Source organism: Agelaius tricolor, unplaced genomic scaffold, assembly GCF_023055355.1.
Source record: "Agelaius tricolor isolate 1412-34295 unplaced genomic scaffold, bAgeTri1.0.p SCAF_1, whole genome shotgun sequence".
Taxonomy (NCBI): domain Eukaryota; kingdom Metazoa; phylum Chordata; class Aves; order Passeriformes; family Icteridae; genus Agelaius; species Agelaius tricolor.
Window position 1 is genome coordinate 83,344,429 of NW_027269261.1, and position 20,470 is coordinate 83,364,898.

At 35.9% G+C, this 20,470-nt stretch overlaps 1 protein-coding gene across 1 annotated transcript in view; it reads left to right on the plus strand.

Annotated features, from left to right (window-relative positions):
• The window catches only part of EIPR1 (EARP complex and GARP complex interacting protein 1), a 74,042-nt gene that overhangs the window by 34,889 nt on the left and 18,683 nt on the right, over window positions 1-20,470 (plus strand). The window contains exons 4-5 of the mRNA XM_071441410.1: window positions 1,559-1,715; window positions 11,789-11,888. Of these exons, the coding sequence (XP_071297511.1) occupies window positions 1,559-1,715; window positions 11,789-11,888 (257 nt within the window). The remainder of the gene's footprint in view (window positions 1-1,558; window positions 1,716-11,788; window positions 11,889-20,470) is intronic.

Below are 20,470 nucleotides of genomic sequence, written 5' to 3' on the forward strand. Positions count from 1 at the left end.
ATTTGCCTGGAATGATTCAGAAATAGCTGTTTAGTTAGCATGCTCTACAATTAGAAAAAGTTCAATTAAGTGTTAATAAATAAGGGATTTTCTATCATCTTTAGATGTATGGTCTCCTTTTACTGTATTCAACTTGTATATCCAAATAACTGTAGAGCAGTTATGTGCATCATACACACAATTCGTGCTCAGCACAATCTATCAAATATCCAGTGATTGTGTGTTTTGAATTCATATAAAGTCTTCCTCCTATCCCTGTTTCCTGTTGCAGAAATGGCCTTTTTTTCCCTCCAGGTTTCACATAACAACCTTTTTTTTTTTAATTTCATATGACTGCATTTTAAACATTTCTTCATTCTTGTATTCAGGACTTACTATGTATCAGTTACTTTTTGTCCTATTCTGTGTTGTTTGGCTGCCTCTTTTTCCATATAGAATATCTAGATTGGTGACCTTTATAATACATGTTTTTTTCCTCTGTTAGTATCATTTTAGCCTGAGAAGGCCTTTTCAGTGTCCTTGCTTCCTCTTGAAAACACTCTCGTTACATGCAGCTGCTGCCACTTTCCTTTCCACTGATGAAGTTGGTCGCGTTTGCTCACGGCTCTGTAATCAGACGCTCTTGACTAAAATCAGCTAAAATGTACTTGGAGATAGAGGCCTGTAAAATGACCTCAGAAGAGAAGATGTATCATTTCTTGCTGCTTATCCTCTGGACTCCTCATGTAGCTCATCCTGCAGCCAGCAGTTGCTCCCCCTGCTTTTGCTCACCGTGGCCGTGGCTGGTTCCTTTGTTCCCACTGGAGTGGATCGCATGCACCCGTTCATCCTCACTGAACCCTGGACCGGTGGCTGGAGCAGTGTGAACATATGCACTGCTGCTCTGGTCTCCTCCCATTCTGCACGGCTACAAATTGCTATATTGGGTGATGGGCACTGCCATATGTGCACAGATCATATGGTATTTTCTCCTCAATCTACAGTTGCCTTGTTCTTCATACAGTGTAATACTTTGCTATATGCATGAAAGTTCAGTGTTTCTTTTGGAAGCCATTTTTATTTGCTGGGATTAGAGGCATATACTTACTTGGGAAACCTAATTTTGCAATAAACAGTTGCTGGTAGTAAAGGATATGAGATAATGCTCTGGATTAAACTGGAGATAGATAGCTGTTAGAAGTGTTTAAATGATGTCTGTATCTTTACTGTTAAGGAATCAAGCAATGTAACTTGTCATATTCATTAACATCAGTATGGGAAATGAAACTTGGAAAACATGCGTCCCAAAGAGTTTTCATAAGCACCTAATTTTGCTTTTGTTCAGGAAGACATATGTCAAATACATGCTAATTATGAGTTCTGCAGCACCTTGTCTGCTAACTTGAGGTCTGCCTCTGTAGCCACATTCTGCATTCTTTTAATTCATCTTGGTATAAGATTTTTAAATATTTCAAACAGCAGATGTGCATTGCTTATAGATTTGTGTAAATGTTGGTGCAGTGTGTACAAAATGCATCTCCCATACAATGATCTGTTGACATTATTCTCTGTTGCTTAGCTTCAGACACTAAAGTCATGACATGTGCTGCTGTTTGGAGGATGCCGAAGGAATTGGAATCAGGCAGTCATGAATCCCCTGATGATTCATCAAGCAACACTCAAACCCTGGAGCTACTCTGTCACCTTGACAACACAGCCCATGGCAATATGGCCTGGTAGGATTCTGCATATTTTATACTTCTAGAAAAAGCCTAAAGGATAGACCCATGCTGTTAGTTTTGTGCAGATTTATATTGAAGAAACTATGCTATACACCTTAAAAGTATTCCATCTTTAAAAAAAGGTATAAATTGGATTTTTAGTCCCAGATGTTTCATAGATTAAAACATATATTAAAGTCCTGCAAACACATATGGAGTAACAGCCTGTGTACTGCTTGAATGTGTTTTTCCCCACCTGCCCCCATCTAAAGCCTTTGTTGCACAAAGGTATAATACTTGGAATTTGAATCTTTTGGAATATAAATTTGATGTTGCATGTAAGTTTTTCTTTTTTAGTCTTCACTCGACTGATTTAGTGTGAGTAATTTATTGTTTCATAAGGATAAGAATTCATTATGTTACATGATGCCTGTGTAACTACTCTTTATCTGTTGTATAAGTCAAGACAAGGAGAGCTACAATACAGCAAGAGGTTATTACAGAAGTTTGTTCCCCTTTCTGTTATTTAAGAGGAAGTTAAATTTGTCCATGATGTTATTGCAAGTTTGGTGCTTTATGGATGTGGGTATATGACATGTTCCCACTGCTTCCTGACCAGATGCAGGACATATAATAAGTTTTAAGCATTCATTTCTAGCCACAGATGTCTAGTTTGAGCCTTGCAGGTTAAATTTTAACCAAAGAAAAAGGGTAAATTCAAGATGCTATTTATTAGGCAGGTCTTGAGAAGATAGGGCATATAAGTGCATTCAAAATTTATAGATGATTTTTTTTCTAAGATACAGGTTTTCTGAGTGTTAAATTTCTTCATAGTAGCATCCTTTAATTCTTTGCTACATATTTTAATATGAGTACTCCTCCTTGTAATTATTTTATTATTTAATTTCACTTTTAATTGTGGACACTTTCTGATAATTAACATTCCCTACTAAATTGGAAAGGTTTTGTAGTTTGTTTTAATCTTTTAGGCTTTGTGCTTTTTGTCTTTTAATTTTCCATAATCAGTTTCTATCTGATGCTGGAATGCCAGAACTTTGTATGGTAGCCGGATCACTAAAGGAGGAATAGGAGGCGTATCACTGCTTTTTGTCAGGATGTGAATTATATGAATGCCCAGAATTTGTTTTTTGCTCTAATAACAGCTGATAACATGCTCATGAGCAGTTTTCAGTCATCTGCTCTCTGATTTTGTTCAGTACTTAGTGCTTACAAATATCTACTGCTATTTAATGCCCTTTACCTGTGTGCATGTGTATATATATGCATGGAGATTTGAAAATGTTTAGTGTTACAGAGAGATAAAAGGTTTAAAGAGAATACTTGGCATTAGTACTCCTCACATCATCTCAGGAAAGCACAGCTGAGTTAGAGGATCTTGCTTTAGCGCAGATTTTTCTATTCCCGTCTCGCGCATATTGGACACAACTCAAAAATGAGTAAATTAGGCCTTTTGTGCTAAATGTGTCACATAAAGGCCACACCCCACTGAGTGGTGTGTTGGCTGCAAATAGCAAGGTATTTGTATTACAAATTGTAATACAATTTGTATTCTTTGTATTACACTACTTAAGTGTTTAGAAAAACATGAAGCCCTTAGACAGTAAGGGTTTGGTTGCTGCTGGAACCAAATAGGAATCAGAAAAGCCATTTTTGTCAATGCAAAGTATAAACACTTTTCAAAGCACAATGTAAGACCAGTGTTCTGGTGTACACAACCACTATGAGATCAGTGGTGGTCTTACACCATATACTTGCAGTAAGAAGGATCTGTCATTTGCCTTGCCATTAGAGCACACATACCCTTGTGTTTTGCCTGGAAAACCAGAGGCTGAATGCTGGATCCGAGCTTAATGTGACCATACCACAGCATGCTGGAGCAGTGCGAACACAGCCATGAATGATTTGATACAGGCTTCATTTTTTAAGTTAATTTTGACTATTATTAGTCAGAATGCATGCTAAAAAAGATTACATAAAAAACTGGGCTTCTATAATATCTTTCTATGCTGGGCCTGGAAGAGTGGGCAGAGTTGCCAGTACAGTTTAGAGACAGAGCATGTAATGTTGGTGTCGACCTTTGTGACAGTGGCTCCAGATAGCAGCTTGTAGCAAGATATTTTTTGTGTGTCTTGGTATCCAGTGCACAGATGCTTCATTAGATTTATGGATCTGGTTGCAGGTCATAAGTAATTGAGTTTTCATTGTAAATCGGGAAAAAAAGCAAAACTTTCTTGAACATGCAACTGGTTATGTATTCTAGCATCTACCACCCTCCTCAGGGCTTTATTCGCTTGTAGTTTTTCTCATGCTCTGCTTCCTTCCTTATCATGCTTTTTTCAAGGTGAGCCTGGTAGCTGAAATTTACCTCACAGATTTTTGTTTCTAGTATCATGCACTAAGAAACACAAGGGGTGGATTTTTTTCTGGGTCTGGTGTGTCAGGAATTGGGTTTGTTCAACTCTGTACTGATGTTAAGAACTCATTCTGCACTTTCTTACCTTTCTCATCTCCTTTATGGAATTCTGTGCTCCAATTTCTCTGAAATTTCTTACTAAAAACCAGCGGAGACATACTTAATACCAGTTCTCTTTTGTGAAGCAAGACCAAAAGAGGGTTTTCAATCAATTGTGACTAAAATCTTAAACTTTGCTGTTGTGTTACTGAACACTGTGCCCTTCCCACTCAAGATCTATTGAAATAATTTTCTAGTCTTGACAAAACCTTTGGCAAAAATCTAATATCCAAAACATTACAGTCAAGTGAAAAAGAAATTTGTTTTCTACAGTTCCATTTTATCTGGATTGCATGAGTTACTGTGTTTAAAAATTAAGCATAACCTTTCATTTTTAGTATCTGAGATTGTTTACTGACTCCAAGCTTTGAATTTGGGACTCATCAGCATTTTTATTCAAACTCTTGTATGGCATAAAGAGAGTTCAGAAAATTAAACAGATGCTTAAATTAGGCCAACAAATAGGCCTGTTAATTGTTCTGTTTGATTCTAGCCTAAGATTTTTTCATCCTCTGCCTGCTGTTCCTCATGTAAGCCAAAATGGAAGGATTTCAAGTGCAAAAATCCTGGATGAATTACTTTCAGTGTGGAAAACCCCAGATACACACAGAAATTCGTGTGTTTAAAAAGAAAAAAAAGTCTCTTCAATAAATTCCTTTTGTAGATAAGTGTATGTATTCATACAGAGTTAAACCCATATAACAGTAAGCATGTTGGTCTCTGCAATGTTGTAAGATTCAACTAAAGGAACTTGCCACTGGATATCTTACAAGAAGCAGTTCTGTCTGCATAGGAGAGGCCAAGGAAGTGGGACAGCAGTTAATGAGATTTTGATTATTCCTCTGAGTGCAGCTTGGAGGAATCCCCAGAATTCTTGTCAGGTAAACCCCTGAAGACTTGTATTTTAGTATTTAGAATAGTAGCCTCCTGTTCTACTTCTCTCTCAGTTTTGCTGCAGACTCTTTTGGTAGTAGACTTGACAGGATAGTCCTTGGAGAAAGAAGATACTACAGACCATAAGAGAAAGTATAATCTGTGAGATCTTGAATTCATAACACAGCAGGGAGTTTCTCTTGATTCTGCTGGAGGCAGGCTTGCCTCTCAATGCTTAGCATCTTACTTTTTGCTTTCCAAAGGTGGCAGATATAAAATAGGGCAAATCCTGTTCAGTACTAAGCTATGTACTTCAAAAGAGAGGGGAACAAGTGAAGTAAGTTGGATTGTGAGCTATGGAGTAAATGTGGAATAAAATGAAAATAAATAAGGGGAAAAGTGTTAGATGAACAGTGAAATACAACTTAAGGGGAGGAAAATTAATGGAGGTTACAGAGGCAATATAAGTGGAGACTCAATTCTGAGAAGCCTGAAAGGTGAGGAGTGAGGAATTCATGTTCTATGTAGAAAACAAGAGCTGCTAAAAATTTGTTTGAAAGGGATGAATATGTTAGTAATAATGATAGATTACTTCATTAGGCTGCTCTACTAGCTCAGGTTGTTTGTTTTTTTTTTTTTTTTTTGTGTATTCCACTCAATCAATCCTAGATATGAACATGCAAATATTACCATATCTAAGAGACTGTAGAGAGGAAGAGAAATTACAAATTCTTTAGAGTCACAGATGTTTCAAGAACTCCAGGATGTTTATCACTAAAATATTAAATTAGAACTTTGAATTCACAAAGGAGAAAGCTATTATAAATGAGCTGTTCCCACAGAGTTTAAATACTTAGATTTTATTTGGCATTTCATTGAAGGTCTCCAAATAAGTACAGAGAAGTACCATCTCTTCCTTGGCCATCCACAGTACAAATCAGCCTCATTAAGGTTGGCTTTTTACAGAAGTACAAAATTCACTCTTATAGTCCTTTCAACTTGAGTAGAAATGTCATACATAACATTTTATTGCTTCATCATGTTCATTCCATTAATGCACACAGTCACCTGATCAAAGTTAGGCTCATTCATAATTGATGCCCTGAAGACAGATGACTGAAATCCAGTAGTGTTTTACTTACTTTTTTCGCCTTTCACTTTATTTTAAAAAACCCAAAAGCCCACAAAATCAAGCCATCCCAAAACATTTTCAAGCAGAAAAGCCAAGAAGTGAGAGAATATGAAACTCAAAAGCGAGAATGGTGTTTTTAATAGCTCTAACACTTGCATGAGTTATTCGGGTATCACTTCTCTTTTCCTGTCATGATGTTGGTGATGTTACTTCTTCTCTAGAACCCCTCTGTAGGCTTCAGGATATATGTGTAAAAGTTCTACCTTAGGGTTTCATTCAAAAATAAAGAAAGTCTAAAATAATTTAACAGTCCAAACCTAATGAATATAAACCCAAAAGTAACAATAATTTTAGAAGGATCATATGGTCTTGAATATGTGGTACAGTAGCTGTTAGATATGTTTTATAGCAAAGACGTAATAAATGCAATCATAAGTTTTTTAATCTTATTTTAACACTTCGTATGTCCCACTACCTGAAATATAATTGTGAGGACAGAGCTCCCTCTGACATTTGTATAGAGGTTTCTTTGAGAATGTCAGGACTGTCAGTTGCATATTCTGGTGTATAAACTGAACTCTTATTTTGTTGGGTGAGGAGGAGGGGTTGTAACAGCTGCCCAGTAGATATTAATTGTATCTTCACATGATGAACAGAATTTCAGAAAATTATATATCTGAAATTGGCAGCATTTAAGAATAATTATTCCACACTTGGTTCATTCCACATATTCCATCAGCCACTTCTGATATTACAGTAAGTATAGAGACAATTTTTTTGGCCTGACTTGCTACATGACAAGTTTCACTGGGAATCTATCTTAACAGCTGCTTATCAGTACTGATAATGGCCTCTATATTTTGATCCCTTCTAAACTGGTAAAATTTAAACTGTATTTGTCTCTGCTCTCTTTATAATTCTGTGTGATCCTGAATTCTTTCCAGGATTTTGCTCTCTTGAATCTTTGATTCTTCTGTATTGTAAATAAAATAATTTATTATATTTAAATACAAGTGTTCAGTGTTCAACCATTAGTTGTCTTTCTTGCATTTTCTCTTTCCTTTTCTACTTTTGTCATCCTCTAAAATATGTCTCAGTCCAGAAGAGTAATTTAGAACACTCATTTTCTCATTTTCATTCCCTTGAATGTTTGTGGAAATTTTGAGTGCTTAGTATTGTGCAATTTTAAAACTTTAGGCTCTTCAATGTAATCACTTTTTCTAGGGAATAAATGTGATTCATTAATTGGATACTGAAACAATAGAACTTTGTATTATATGCCCTGTTTATTATGTTAGCTTTTAATCAGAATTTGACTCTACTCATGTAAAGAAGAGGGAAACTTAGTTAAGCTAAAATCTGACACTGAAGCAAATACTAAAGGGAAAAGTAGTTATTTGGTCATTTTTTGAACTTACTATATGCATTCAGTTAACTTATAACTTCTAATAAGTTAAATAGATTCCATATGCTTGAATGAAAATTAGTTTTTATGACGTCTTTGCAGCTGTTTTTGTTTAGTTTGGATTCATAAATCGTGATGCAGAAAATAGTGCACAAATTGTGTTACTCTGCAAGTTAAAAAAAAGGGGGTTATAGAGTACTATTTTACTTCTCCATCCCAACTTGAACATAGTTTAGTTTCTGCTCTTACCATATTGCCCAGTTTTACTGCTAAATTAGTTGGGATTTTTCCCCACTGAAAGGAAATTTAGCTGTTTTTAAAAGGGGTCTTCTTCCTCTTTGAAATGTCACTTAAGCTCTTCATACCACTAAAAAAGTGAGGGTTGAAGTCTGCCTCAGCTGATTTTGCAGGTGAAATAGATACTTCTCTTTATTCTACTACTATTCTATTTATTCTAATAGTTTTATGTTCAGTCTTACTGAATTGCTTAAAATGTTAGTGGGAAATGTTAAAGAAAAACAGTGTTGCAGAACTGTGAACAAATCAGTTATGCAGGAAAAATTTAAATGTTCATGAGGAACTAACTGAACAGGTGCCCCTGTTTTCTTGGTATCAGACTCCAGTTTGCTCTCCAAAGCCCCATTAAGAATTTATTATTTAGAATATTTATCCCTTAGGGTAGAATTCTTTCCAGCACAATATTCTGGGATGACTATAGATGTAGCAATGTTGCTACTGACACTTGCTTACATAGTAGTTAAAAATTCAGGGTTTTGAAATGTCTTTTGGATGCCTGTTGGATGAAAGAATTGACCCTTGTACATTTGTGATCAAGTGTGTCTATTTGGTAAAATGTCTGTGAGACCTGAAGGGGTGCCCTGCAGCCTCCCACTGTCCATCCATCCCAGTGTTCAGGCTCTAGCAATGGTGATGGAGAGGTAAATTAGGGAGACCACATCATTTACAGTCCCAGCTGCTTCTTGCAGTCTCTTCACCTCAAATCCCCCCGGAATTAAGAGTTGCTGGATTAGAGGTGTTAGAGGGTACATCTGTGCTAGGTCTGTGTAAAACTTTAGCATTCTGTTCTTCTGATCAGAAGGAGTGGTGATTGTCTTCAACTATCAATGCAGATCTAGGCAACCTAGATCATCTTAGGCTTGTGTTTTAAATCACTGGAGAAATATACTCAGAGGAATATCCTGCTTTGTTGGATATTATTCCCCTGGCCAACCATGCAGTTTGTTACAAACAGTATAAATTAGTAAGGATGTGCTGTATCCATATTTCCATCTTTGAAAAATCCCTTATGAAAACACTCAAAGTATCCCTCTCAAAAGTAGGATATGTTTTTTCTTTAAGGTAAGTCTGCATAGATTGTTTTTGCAAATAAGTTTGTTTCAGCCCTTAATTTTTGCCTTAGTATGTGGAAAAAAATATAGTCATCCTGAGGCCTCCAGAAGGCTGGGCAAGAGTTTTACCTGTGTGTTTTCCTGACAGAGGCTGGTACTACAAAAATGTTTTTCCTAGGCTGACCACTTTACTTGATCTACAGACAAGCCAGTTATATGTTTCTTTCCTGATGTGTCAAACATCCATAATATTCACTTTGCAAGTTTTTTAAGCCCTGTTCAAGCAACAGAATAGAAATGGTGTCTATGGCAGCAGCTGCTCTATGGATAGTGTGCCATATATATGATAATTTAATAAAAAAAATTTTAGAAATAAGTGATTTTTCTGTGGCACCTCCTCGTCAGGATGCTTTTTTATTTGTAAAGCAGTTTAATTTTTCTAAATAAAATAATAATGCAAGAGTCAAAATAAAGCCTAGCTGTCTTTGGGATTCTTGTCCAAAATAACCCTTCATTTCTTAATTCTCACTGATCAGCAGCTTTTTAGCTAAAATGTTCACCTTACCTTCTAGTTTTTTTTAGGAAGCTGTGGTTCTCGTTTCACCACATCTTCAGTTGGACTCTGAATTAGATCTCAATGTTTGAGAATTTTGAGATGAAGTGTAACTTGTGTTCCCTGCAGCAGACTTCAATGCACTGTAAAATAGCCAGAACTGATTTCATTCAGAAATGTGGCTGTTTTGTAGAGCCACTTGGGTAGGGAACGAGATCGTGGGCTCCAGGTTGTATTTGGTCTGATCTCCTGTCTCCTAGAATTAATGCCCTGATTATCTGATAAGCAAGAGTAATCTTTAAATTGGAATCATTGTAATGCAAAGCAGGCACAATATTTGAGTTCTTAATATGTGATTTTTTCTGGTGGGCTGCATGGAAGCTGCAGGATGGTCTGCTGAGTTACCAAATGCAAGGGTGTATTTTCCATTTTTCAGTGCATGAGAGTTTTCAGTCCAGCAAAATTTTTCTATTTATGGAAATAAGCGGTTGTCACTTCTGTAATTGTAGTTAAGCAGTAGTTAATGCTTGCTTTGTCCAACATTGTGGCATAACTGCAGTTCATATCAATGAAAGTGTTTGCATGTTGCTTTTTTTCTTCCTTAGTCTATAATGGAGGACTTTGAATTGTTCATTTGTAAAAGTTCAGTATGTTTGGTGATAAAAGTGTTAACTATCTTTGCAGCATGGGAGAAGATAGTGGGTTCCTTTCATGTGTGCATTTGAGGGAATATTTTAAATACTCTTATTTTTTGCTAAGGTAATGTTCTCTTTAGGATTTAATTTTATTTTTTTATACTAAAAACTACTAGCTGCAAGCTTTATTGGAGCATCCTGAGTTAGATGATAACAAAACAGGGTAAAATACAACATATATAATTACTTGTCTTCTGTTTATAGATTATTTAAAGAGCAACCGTGAAGTTGCCACTCAGTTTCTGCTCTAGTGCAGTGTTTGGGAGGGTTTTGGGGGACCATGAGACCCCCATCACCTTTCCTGGGGGGAAGGGGCCCTACAGCTGAGCTCTGCACAGGGAGGATGGGCGGTCACTGCCTCTCACCAGAGGTTTCTTCAGCACACACCCAAAGGCTCTCTCCCCCCACCCTTTGGTGTGAGGGTCTGTGCAAGCCTGGCAGCTGACAGCCCTGGGCTGTGGTCTCCAGCTTGATCCCTCTGGGAATGTGTTCTTCTTCCACAGCCCAGGCCTGAGTCACTTTATCTCCATCAACATGCAGCCCAAGGCTCCATTCAGGGTTTGGGTGGTTTTCTCTGCAGCTTTTATACAGTTTTGCTGTAATAGGCAAAAGTCTTTCATGGAGATGTTTAAGCCATAAATTATAACATTTCAGTCTCCAACCATCCAGTTACTGAATTGATTCACGCAAAAAGCAAAACAAACTAAAAAGCTTGGGTCTAGTCATGAACTTCTGAGAAACTTCAAGCAGTCAGTCTTCAACTAGGCTCAAAAGATGAAAACAGCATATCAAATGCTTTTAGATAGCTGAGGGTTCAGTCTTAAAATGGAAAGAAGTTTCTCCGTTAACCTGTTGATACTAAAGTTATGATCTCTACCCTCAGGTATATTGTTGGTCTAAAATTATTAGGAGGCTGCAAAGCTTGGTTGCAAAAGTGTTAGAAAATTACAAAAATAGAAGCCTATTCTCATAAAATGACAAGTATTCTTTCAATCCTACTGTTACCTCCAGCAAATTTATTAGGGTTAGAGTGCCTAGTTAGTTAGTGGAGCTGCCCATCCTGACTGGCTTAAATATGCTGCTTTTCATAGACAGAATAAGAGAGGAGGACTGATTTCTTTCATTCCTTCCTGTATAGCATGAAGTGAATCACAGGTTAAAAGTATATGCTGATTAAGTCATGATGACAACTGAAGAGTTGGAAGAAGTTGCATCAGAACTAAGGCTTATGATTTTTGGTGCACCTTCAAAAAGGATGCATAACAATCCATATGAACAACTCTGAGGTTTCAAACTAAAGCCTTCTAAAATTAGTGTACATCAAGGTCTCTGGTTGTATTTCTGTGTATGCAGAATGACTGCTACAAGTTGCTAGTTAATGGCAGATTTTGGACTTAAAATATCTGATGGATTTAATCTAAAGGAAACCAGAAGGAATATGGTTTAACATATTTAGGTATAGATTAGATCCACAGAATTAAAATGGCCTTCTAGTTCAAATTCGGATGGATTTTAACATTGAGTTGTTTTTCTGTTTCTGTTTTGCAGTGTTATGTGGGAGCCAATGGGAGATGGTAAAAAGATTATTTCACTGGCTGATAACAACATATTATTGTGGGATTTGCAGGAAAGTTCAGCCAAAGCTGTGGTAAGAATTTTTTTTTTAACAAAACATGCTATACTTTAATATAGTCCAAACAACAGCATTCCTTAGCCTAGAATTTGCTAATCTTTTAACTATTCATTCAGAAGTATCTCATTGCTTATAAGGGAGGTGGGGGAAATGAATATTCTACCACTGTCTTATTCAAGAGTGTTTAAGAGTAGTATTTTAGTACCTGTTGATAGCGGGTAAATGTTTTCTTTGTTCTAGAGTTCCCCTTACTGTCCTTCTGCTTTTATAGTGAGAAATCTAGAATAAAGCAGTGCTGATTTGGTGAATGTCTAGAAGTGGAAAAATTAACGATCAGTCAAGCCAAAGGTTGCTGAATTCAGATAATGGTGTAGGTGCAATAACTCACATTGGTTAATACCATGCAGCCCTTTATTTAATTTACAACTCTTGATTGTATAAGCATAAGTTTCTCTATTTGCTATGTACTGCTTTGAATTTTCAATGTTAGTTTAATTTAGTAATATACAGTTTATTCATATTATTTCACTTATTGTTAAAAATGTCTTATTCAGGAACATATATAATAAGTGTCATTGGCATAGATTTTTGTCTGATTATGCCATATGATAGAATGTATATAGAAAACTTCAAATGATTCCATCTGTGCTTATAAATGGAAACTTGTTATGCCAAGGACATTGCTATTCAATTGATCTGTTGTCACCTTTAACTCCTTAGGTCAGGGTTAATTCTTTTCCTGGATGCTGCAGAATCAGTTTTTTCAACTTAGTCAATACACTGTGTCCATAAACTCTTCCCTGTTTATACGACCTGACTGCATGCAAATAGATGACAACGTAATATAATATAGTTTAATACTTTGTGTTTATAATTAAGCCCTTTGGGTTCCTTCTCTAGATGAGAAACTTGAGGGGTTTTTCTCACCTGCAACTTCAATAGTTATGTTGCTTTCCAAGGCTTCAAATTAGTATTTGTTTTTATCAAATTGATGTTGAGAGTTTCTGACAGCTTACCTCCAGGAGCTTGTCTGTCAGTCTGTATCTCCTGATACAGACTGAGCTGTCTGTCTGTATCTCCTGCATTACACCTGCATTAGTTAGTATTTCTTTCCTAATGTCTGCATAAGACACAAACCTTTCTGCAATACTGAAAAACTTTGGGGTTGGTACTGCTTCCATGCTGTGGGTCCTCATGTCTCTGAGACTGCTAGGCAACTTAGCATTTTCCCTTTCTCCTACTTTCACTCCTTGTGCAGTTCTGTCCTCACTTGCTGAAATTCTTTTGAATGTTAATGAATATTTTCAGTGTTCGACCACTTTCTCATAACACTCTCAGATTTTTTCTTAATCCTAACCTCCCTCCCATGGCAGGGGAGTGGCATTAAATGATCTTTAAGGCCCCTTTAAACCCAAACCATTCTATGAGTCTATGATTTCCTCTAGGCTGCTCTCTGGTGTATCATCAGTTTCTCTGTGGAAATATTGTCACGAATGCCAAATTTTATGGAGTTTTTATTCCTCATTTTATATTGCTTGGGAATTATTTACTAGAATTTTGTATATTGTGTCTTCCTTATACTATTCTTTTATCAAAACTAAACCCCTACTCTATCACACAAATATTTGTGCAGATAACTATGATTTCCATTTTCTTTTCCTTCCATTGCTAGAATTATGATCTGTGTAATTTTGGAGAGGAATAGATGCTATCAAATTTTGTAATTTCAGCATGATTTGGGGAATCAGTATTTTTATCCTCAAAGCAGCAATCAGCTTACAGATCCTTTCAGTATTTCAAGTAGCATTACTTATTAGAGTATTTTTTAATTGGTACTTGTAAAATATTCTTGTACTACATCAAATGTTGATGACACAAAAGACCTCTAGAAGGCAACGTGATAAAGGAATTAAGGGGATTTAAGTTGTGACATTATATGTTTATATTTTTATGAAAGGAAACTAATACAAGCAAATGTGAAATTCTGTATCAAAGAAACCACTTCACCTAATAAAGTAGATGTATCAACCCTTGACTGACATCTTCAGATTAGAGCACTTCAAAATCTTTGTTAAAAACCTTTGTTTGCAGAAGTTAAGAATGTTGTTCAGATTTTACAGTCAGGCCCTCAGGAGGCTTGATATTGAATTTGACTGATCCTCTGTATTTCCATCTAATCTAGTATCTCATGTGATTGCACTGTAAACAAGAATTATTTGTGATTAAAATTTTACCTGAGAATAACTGTCTAGCATAATCAGTCTTCTGCTCCAGCAGTTTTGAGTTGTTCTTAGATGATACTTACTTCAATACCAAGTCATACACTGCTGTTAAAGTGAAGTCTGATAGAGAAAGTTCACTGAAACTTGATTATCAGAAAACATATCTCAATGCATCAAAATCTTGAGCCCAGTTAGTCACTTCTGAGATGACTGGAATTCTTGCAATTTTTGAATGTTGAATTTTGGTCTGCAACAAATTTATCTTACACATATCTGTAGATTCCTGAGCTAGCTGGAGTCCAGCTGAACAAGACTGAGGAAAGCATAAGCATCTCTTTAAGAGGCTTGTGCAAGACTTTCTAGTAATGAAAATTAAGACAAGCTGAAGTCCAGTATCATAGGCTTTTTCAGGACTAGAAGTGACTGTGGTGCATTTCTCAAATATTCAAAGATTACCTCCTTACTAAGAAATCAACTTCCTGTGTACTTGTATATATGGCTGAAAAATAATAACTTTTTTTTGCAGCAATTTTATATTTGCAAAAAATATATAGGGCTGACAGTTACAAAGAGCAATAAAGAAAAACAAGCAATATTTTGTTACACAGTTGGCTTTCTCTTTAAAAAAAAAGAGTAAAACCCTCCTCCATAAATCAACACTCTACCCCAATTTTTGCTGCTGTAGTATTTAGAATGTGAGAGAAATCTGTGTGAACAGGTTGATTATAAAACAGATAGCATTAGTAGTAGTAAGTAGATGATAAAACAGATAGCATTAGTAGAGGTAAGTAGTAAATATATTTTCCACTTGATTTTCACCATGGACAAGGAGTGTTTGTAGGCTAATGAGCTGCTGGTGAAACAGTGATTTCTTTTTGTGAATATCCTGTTTATAAGGGATTGTTGCATGCATAATATATCATAATTCTAAAAATCACATGATTTGTATTTTAATTTTTTGATCAGAATGTAAAGTGAGACTTCATTGAGATATTAATAATAAGAGCTTTTTTTTGCCTGGAAAACAGATGTAGAACAGCCTAAAGCCAAGAAATCAGGTCTTGCCATATTAAAAAAGAGGCATGTTAAGGCAAATTTTAAAAAAAGGCAACAAAAAGCCAAAAAACCCACAACATTTCCTTTATATGCAGTTACACGGAGGTTATGTAAATTACAAGAAAAGTTGTCTTTACTGTTCATTAAGATGAAAGGTTGTCCATTTTTGGGATCTCTTAGCCACCTGCTGTCTTATCACCTAACATGCCTAACAAGCAGGCAGTGACTAAGTGGGATGTAGCTGGTGTTGGGGAAATGTCCCTGTCTGACCATCCAGGAGTCACTCTGGCAGTCACACTCCCATGAGCAGAGACTTTGGGCACCTCCAGTGGGCTACGGGGCCCTGCAGGACTCCCTGCATGCCCCACTCTCACACATCCCAGGTCCCAAGCAGTCTCTCAGTCCTCTCCGTCCCTTAAGTCATTTAATCACAGTGCTACAGCAAAACAACAGTCTGGGCTGGTGCCTCTCATGAGGGACCCTGAATAAAGAAAATCCTGAGGTTTTATACCCTCCAGTTTATGCAGCAAAATCTGGGGTCTTTCTTCTCCATCCTCTGCTCCTGCTGTGTCTCTGAGTGTCCAGTCAACTGACTGGTGACACAGGTCCCTGTGCCTTTTGTTGTGCAAATGGTCAGCGCTTCTTCCCAGCCCCTTGCCTCATTTCCCTCCACCATCCAGAGCTCAGTCTGCAGCTGGCACTGCAGCTGCACACCAAGCTACCTCTACTGAATGTTTTCCTCAACACTAGTCAACTTAAATATTCTGCAGGGATTGCTAAGGGGAGAACATCATTACAAAATATATATGTTGCTATAGACTTAGAACAGTGTACTTCTGTGTGTGTACATGTGTTGTTATAAGTAAAAAATGCTGTGACTAAAACTTAAATCAAGAGCCTAGGATTAAAATAATAGAAATGTCAGTGTTTTGGAATTGTTTTCTCTTTTTGTAAAAAACACATGATAGTGTTCAAGTTTAATAATAGCATCATTGTTAACTAAAAGTAAGATCAGTTCCACTGTATCTGTATCAGGCAATAGAGGCAAGGGGGTATTCATTACACTGGTGCATCACTGGTCTTCCTGTTTTTACAACACCTTTCAATTGCTTCCCTTTTTAGCATAAGTACATATTATAGGCCATTTTAAGGGCAAGAGGTAAACCAAATGCTACTCTTTATGGAACTTTGATGTTTATGAAAGCTTGTCTAAAATTCGGGTATAATATAAATGAAAACCTGAAAATATGTGTGTCTTTAAAATTTTGTATCGGCCAAAATTTCTGCTTCTTTACAGTGATCAAAACTTCAGAGTCTTATTTAGTTCCTTTTCTGTATCTGCCTGTGATTTACAAGTCACATTGTTTCATTAAAATTAGCCTGAAGAATTGTACAGTTCCCAATAGATTCAGAGCTTCTTGGTAATAAAATTATTGGTGTGTTCATTCTCTGAATTATCTAGTCAGCTTGGGATAAGAAACATTTGCTAACTGTAATTTACTGTACAGTTCAGTGGGTTGGTTTGGGTTCGTTTTGGTTTGGGGTTTTGTTTTTTATTTTCTTTCAGTGTTTTTTTTTGCTAACGTGTTTCCACCTTACAGTGTTCCATTTGCCTGTATTTACATTAAGACAAGCTTCTCCTGTCCTTTTGATCACTCCCTTTATTATTGTTTTGAGGACATTACCTTCTGGGGTGAAACTAATCTTATGCTTACTGCATCATTACCTTTTGCAATTAAATTAGCTATTCTTTGCCATTTATAATCATTAGCTGGACCCAAGAGAAGCCCAGACAATGCACAAGGTGTGGATAGAATCTGCTGAGAAGAAGACAGTTAATATTTCTGTATACAGATTTGAGGTCAGATGTCAACAAATTGCTAGAACTCTTCCTCAAATAAATGCAGTATGTTTGGCATGGCAGATGAGTGCAACAGAATGAAATAGAGATATTAAAATCTAGATATTTTTCTGGTTTTCATATGCTTTCACAAAGGGGACAAATAGAGGTGTGGCTTTGATCATTCTAATCCAAACTATTATAATTATATTCCTTTTAGATTTCTTGTGGATTATTTAGCAGCATTCATGTGGTCTTGGTTCAGAACAACAGATGATATCAAGCAGTGGCATTCCAGGCAAGGCAGAATATATTTTGGGGAAGATTTCACAGGTTATCTGGTTAAAAGCGATGTATCCAAATAGAGAGAACGTTAGGAATAAGCATGAGATGCTTTCTTGGCAAGATAGCTGCTATTTCTCAAGGCAGGAAATACCTTGTGGAATTCAGTGGAGAATTTTTTAGTACCCCATTATTACTGCAACTAAAATAAACATAGATTAACTATAGGAGGGCAGAAAACTGTCAGAAGAAACATAAAAGGGAAATTACTGATCAGAATGAGAATAGGAACCAGCTCATAGGGTTGGAATCAATTTTATTTAATGGTCACCTTAACGATAGAATAGAAGTAGGAGTGAAATAATGAAAATTATTGCTGGCAGAGCTTGGAATGCATCATCAGCATATAGGAATAGCAATACAGTTCAGAGGATGAACTGGTTATTTAGTTTAATTTTTGTAGTATAAAGCAGAAAACTTATGTTTTAGGAATAAAAATATTTTCTTACTGTAATGCAAAAACTCAGCACTTAAAAATATGTGAATTCTGTTACTTAGCTATTCTGAGAATAGCTCTGAGCTGCCAATCTGATGAGGCTATTTGAAAAGGTAAATAGTTTTAAGATGGTTCAGGAGTCAAAAACAGTTATGAAAGGACTCCATGGCATGGTTTCCTGCAGTTGGCAGAGTTGAACTCAATTTACCATCCTCATCAACTTTTCTGGTTCTGTCAATAACAAGTCAGAAAAACATTCATACCTTTTAATGTCAATCTCAAAATAGTCTGCTTGGGTTTGTCTACTTAGTGTAGCCCTGAATATATCTTTCTTCTAAGTACTTTCCTGTTCTGTTCTTGGTCACATAGCTCTTTTCTTGGAAGAGAGCATGAACAGTTGGTCTCCATGCTGCTTGTGGTTTTCCTAGATAATTTGTGTACCCTTTAACACTTAATATATGTTGGGTTTTGGGTTTTTTTGACGGATAGTGCCTGTCCTTTCCTCTTTTCAAGTCAGACCTTCTGTAATCAAATTTTGAAGCAGGAAAATCAACCTCAGTCCTTCATATTTTGACAAAAATAAGTTGGAGTCATTGATACTTTGATTTGAATGCACAGAAATCAGTCCATGATCTAGGATATCCTAGGAGAGATTTTTTTCGTATTTTGGTACTTTATTTTTGTAAAACCCTTTCCTTCACTGAGAATAACATAAGCAGTTCTATTCTGATCATGTTACATTGTTTAATTTTTTTAGAAGATTTTTTCTTACCTCAAAGTGTTGCTGTCTTGCAAGTGCAGTATAATATCATGCTGCCCTTCTATTTTTCTTCTTGTGTCACCAGATTTAGGCATTGTTCCAGCTAAGCATTTAGAAATAATGTAAAATCCGTCCATACCACAGTAACCATTTTACGCTGTTCAAGATTTCATTTTCTCTAGACTTTTTTTCTGAAATCAGTGTGATCCTTGTGCATTGCAAGAGTAATTCATAATTTTGTTGTCTAAAAGTAGACATTGAGTTGTACTCTATTCCTTTCCTTTTTCCTTAATGTAACTCCCATTTTGTGTTTATAAAATAATACCATGAATTGTTTACCTAAAGTATCCTGTGAGGCCCTTACACCTGCATGTCTTTATCCCTTGGGCAGCACAGATCTTAACCTTCATGCAAGAATAATGTTTAAAATACAGGTAGGTCATGTTTTCCTTCCCTTTTGTAGTTAGCTTTTCTGCATTTAAAGAAGTGGAGGAAAGATTTCAAGGTAAAAAGTGCACTTACTTACCTGTCCATATATTCAGTATGAATTAAAATTACAACTAAGGTGTTTTTGAACCTGCATTTGTGATTCTGAGCTACCAATTTTGTTTCCTTTATTTCTTGGATGTCTAGGAAGGAAACCCGTATACTTCCTTCTATTACATAAGAATTCCTTTTTATGTATGAAAATTTTTCTTCTTTATCTCCAAATTGTCCTTTAAATCCTTGCAGTTGCTTTCAGGTTCATAGATGACATGGAAAGAAGGCCGAGTCAGTTAAGAACTTGTCTGTATATTATATATAATTGGACATATGTATAAGGAAAGATGTCATTCAATTTACTTATTAATTGCTTATGAAGGCAAGGATGAATTGGCCTATCTAGCATGTAGGTGATTTTCTTCATATGTTATTAAGAAATATCACAGTATGTGTGTGCTGGCCTCAACCCATTTGATCTTTTTATAGTAGCTTACATTATAAAAGTTAAAATGAGAAGACACATTATATATATATATATATATATATATATATATGTTTGTGTATGTGTGTGTGTGTGTCTATATATATGTCTCGAATGCTGGAGAAAGTATAGTCTACTGCTGACAAAGACCCTCTGCCCTGAGTCATGTTTTGACTATTATGATGCTTTCCATCTCAAGAGCAGATTTTTAAATACCAGAGGAAATATACTCCCTTTGTTGGTTCTGTCTTACTGTCAGTGATAACATTGGCTTCCCTCCCCCCAATCTAAGCTTTGAATGGCCAAGTCTGCTTTCTAAAGAAACTTATTTAGTTTTTTAAATGACCTACACAAGCTATGAATATTCTGTTGAGCCTGGAATCTAGTATGTGTCAAAAAATAAAAATGAATTTTATTATCCAGTGTCCAGTGTTCTATGCAGCGCTTTTTCTTTCTATTAATAATATGTGAGTTGTAGAAAGGTTTTCAGACAGTATTTGTTCTAGAGGAGTAGGTATGGCCAAAGTGTTAATGTTATTCATTAACACATGAGCAGTATATGATCTTGTATGCTGGGAATTCCATGTTCTTTAAAAAAAAAATCTAGTATTGTAATTCCTTGATTTTTAATCATAATGCTAAAGAAATATGATATTCTTGGTGGAGTTGTAGTAATAAAATTTAGCAAAATGCATACATGAACATTTATACAATATACAAATAGATGTAGGCCATTTAGTATTGGCAGCATATTTTTCTGTTGATATCAGTTAAAGTTTATGTAAACATTTTGTATGTTTTAGTCTTTTTCATCCATCAAAGCATAATATTTGTGCCAAGAAATCTACCATTAAATAGAATATTTATGTTGCATTAGGATCCAACAGGATCCCGTGCCGTAATCTGCTTTTGTGAAATACCTCATAATGAAACATTTTGAAATATGAAAGTTGTGTAAAAGATGACCAAATAAGTCT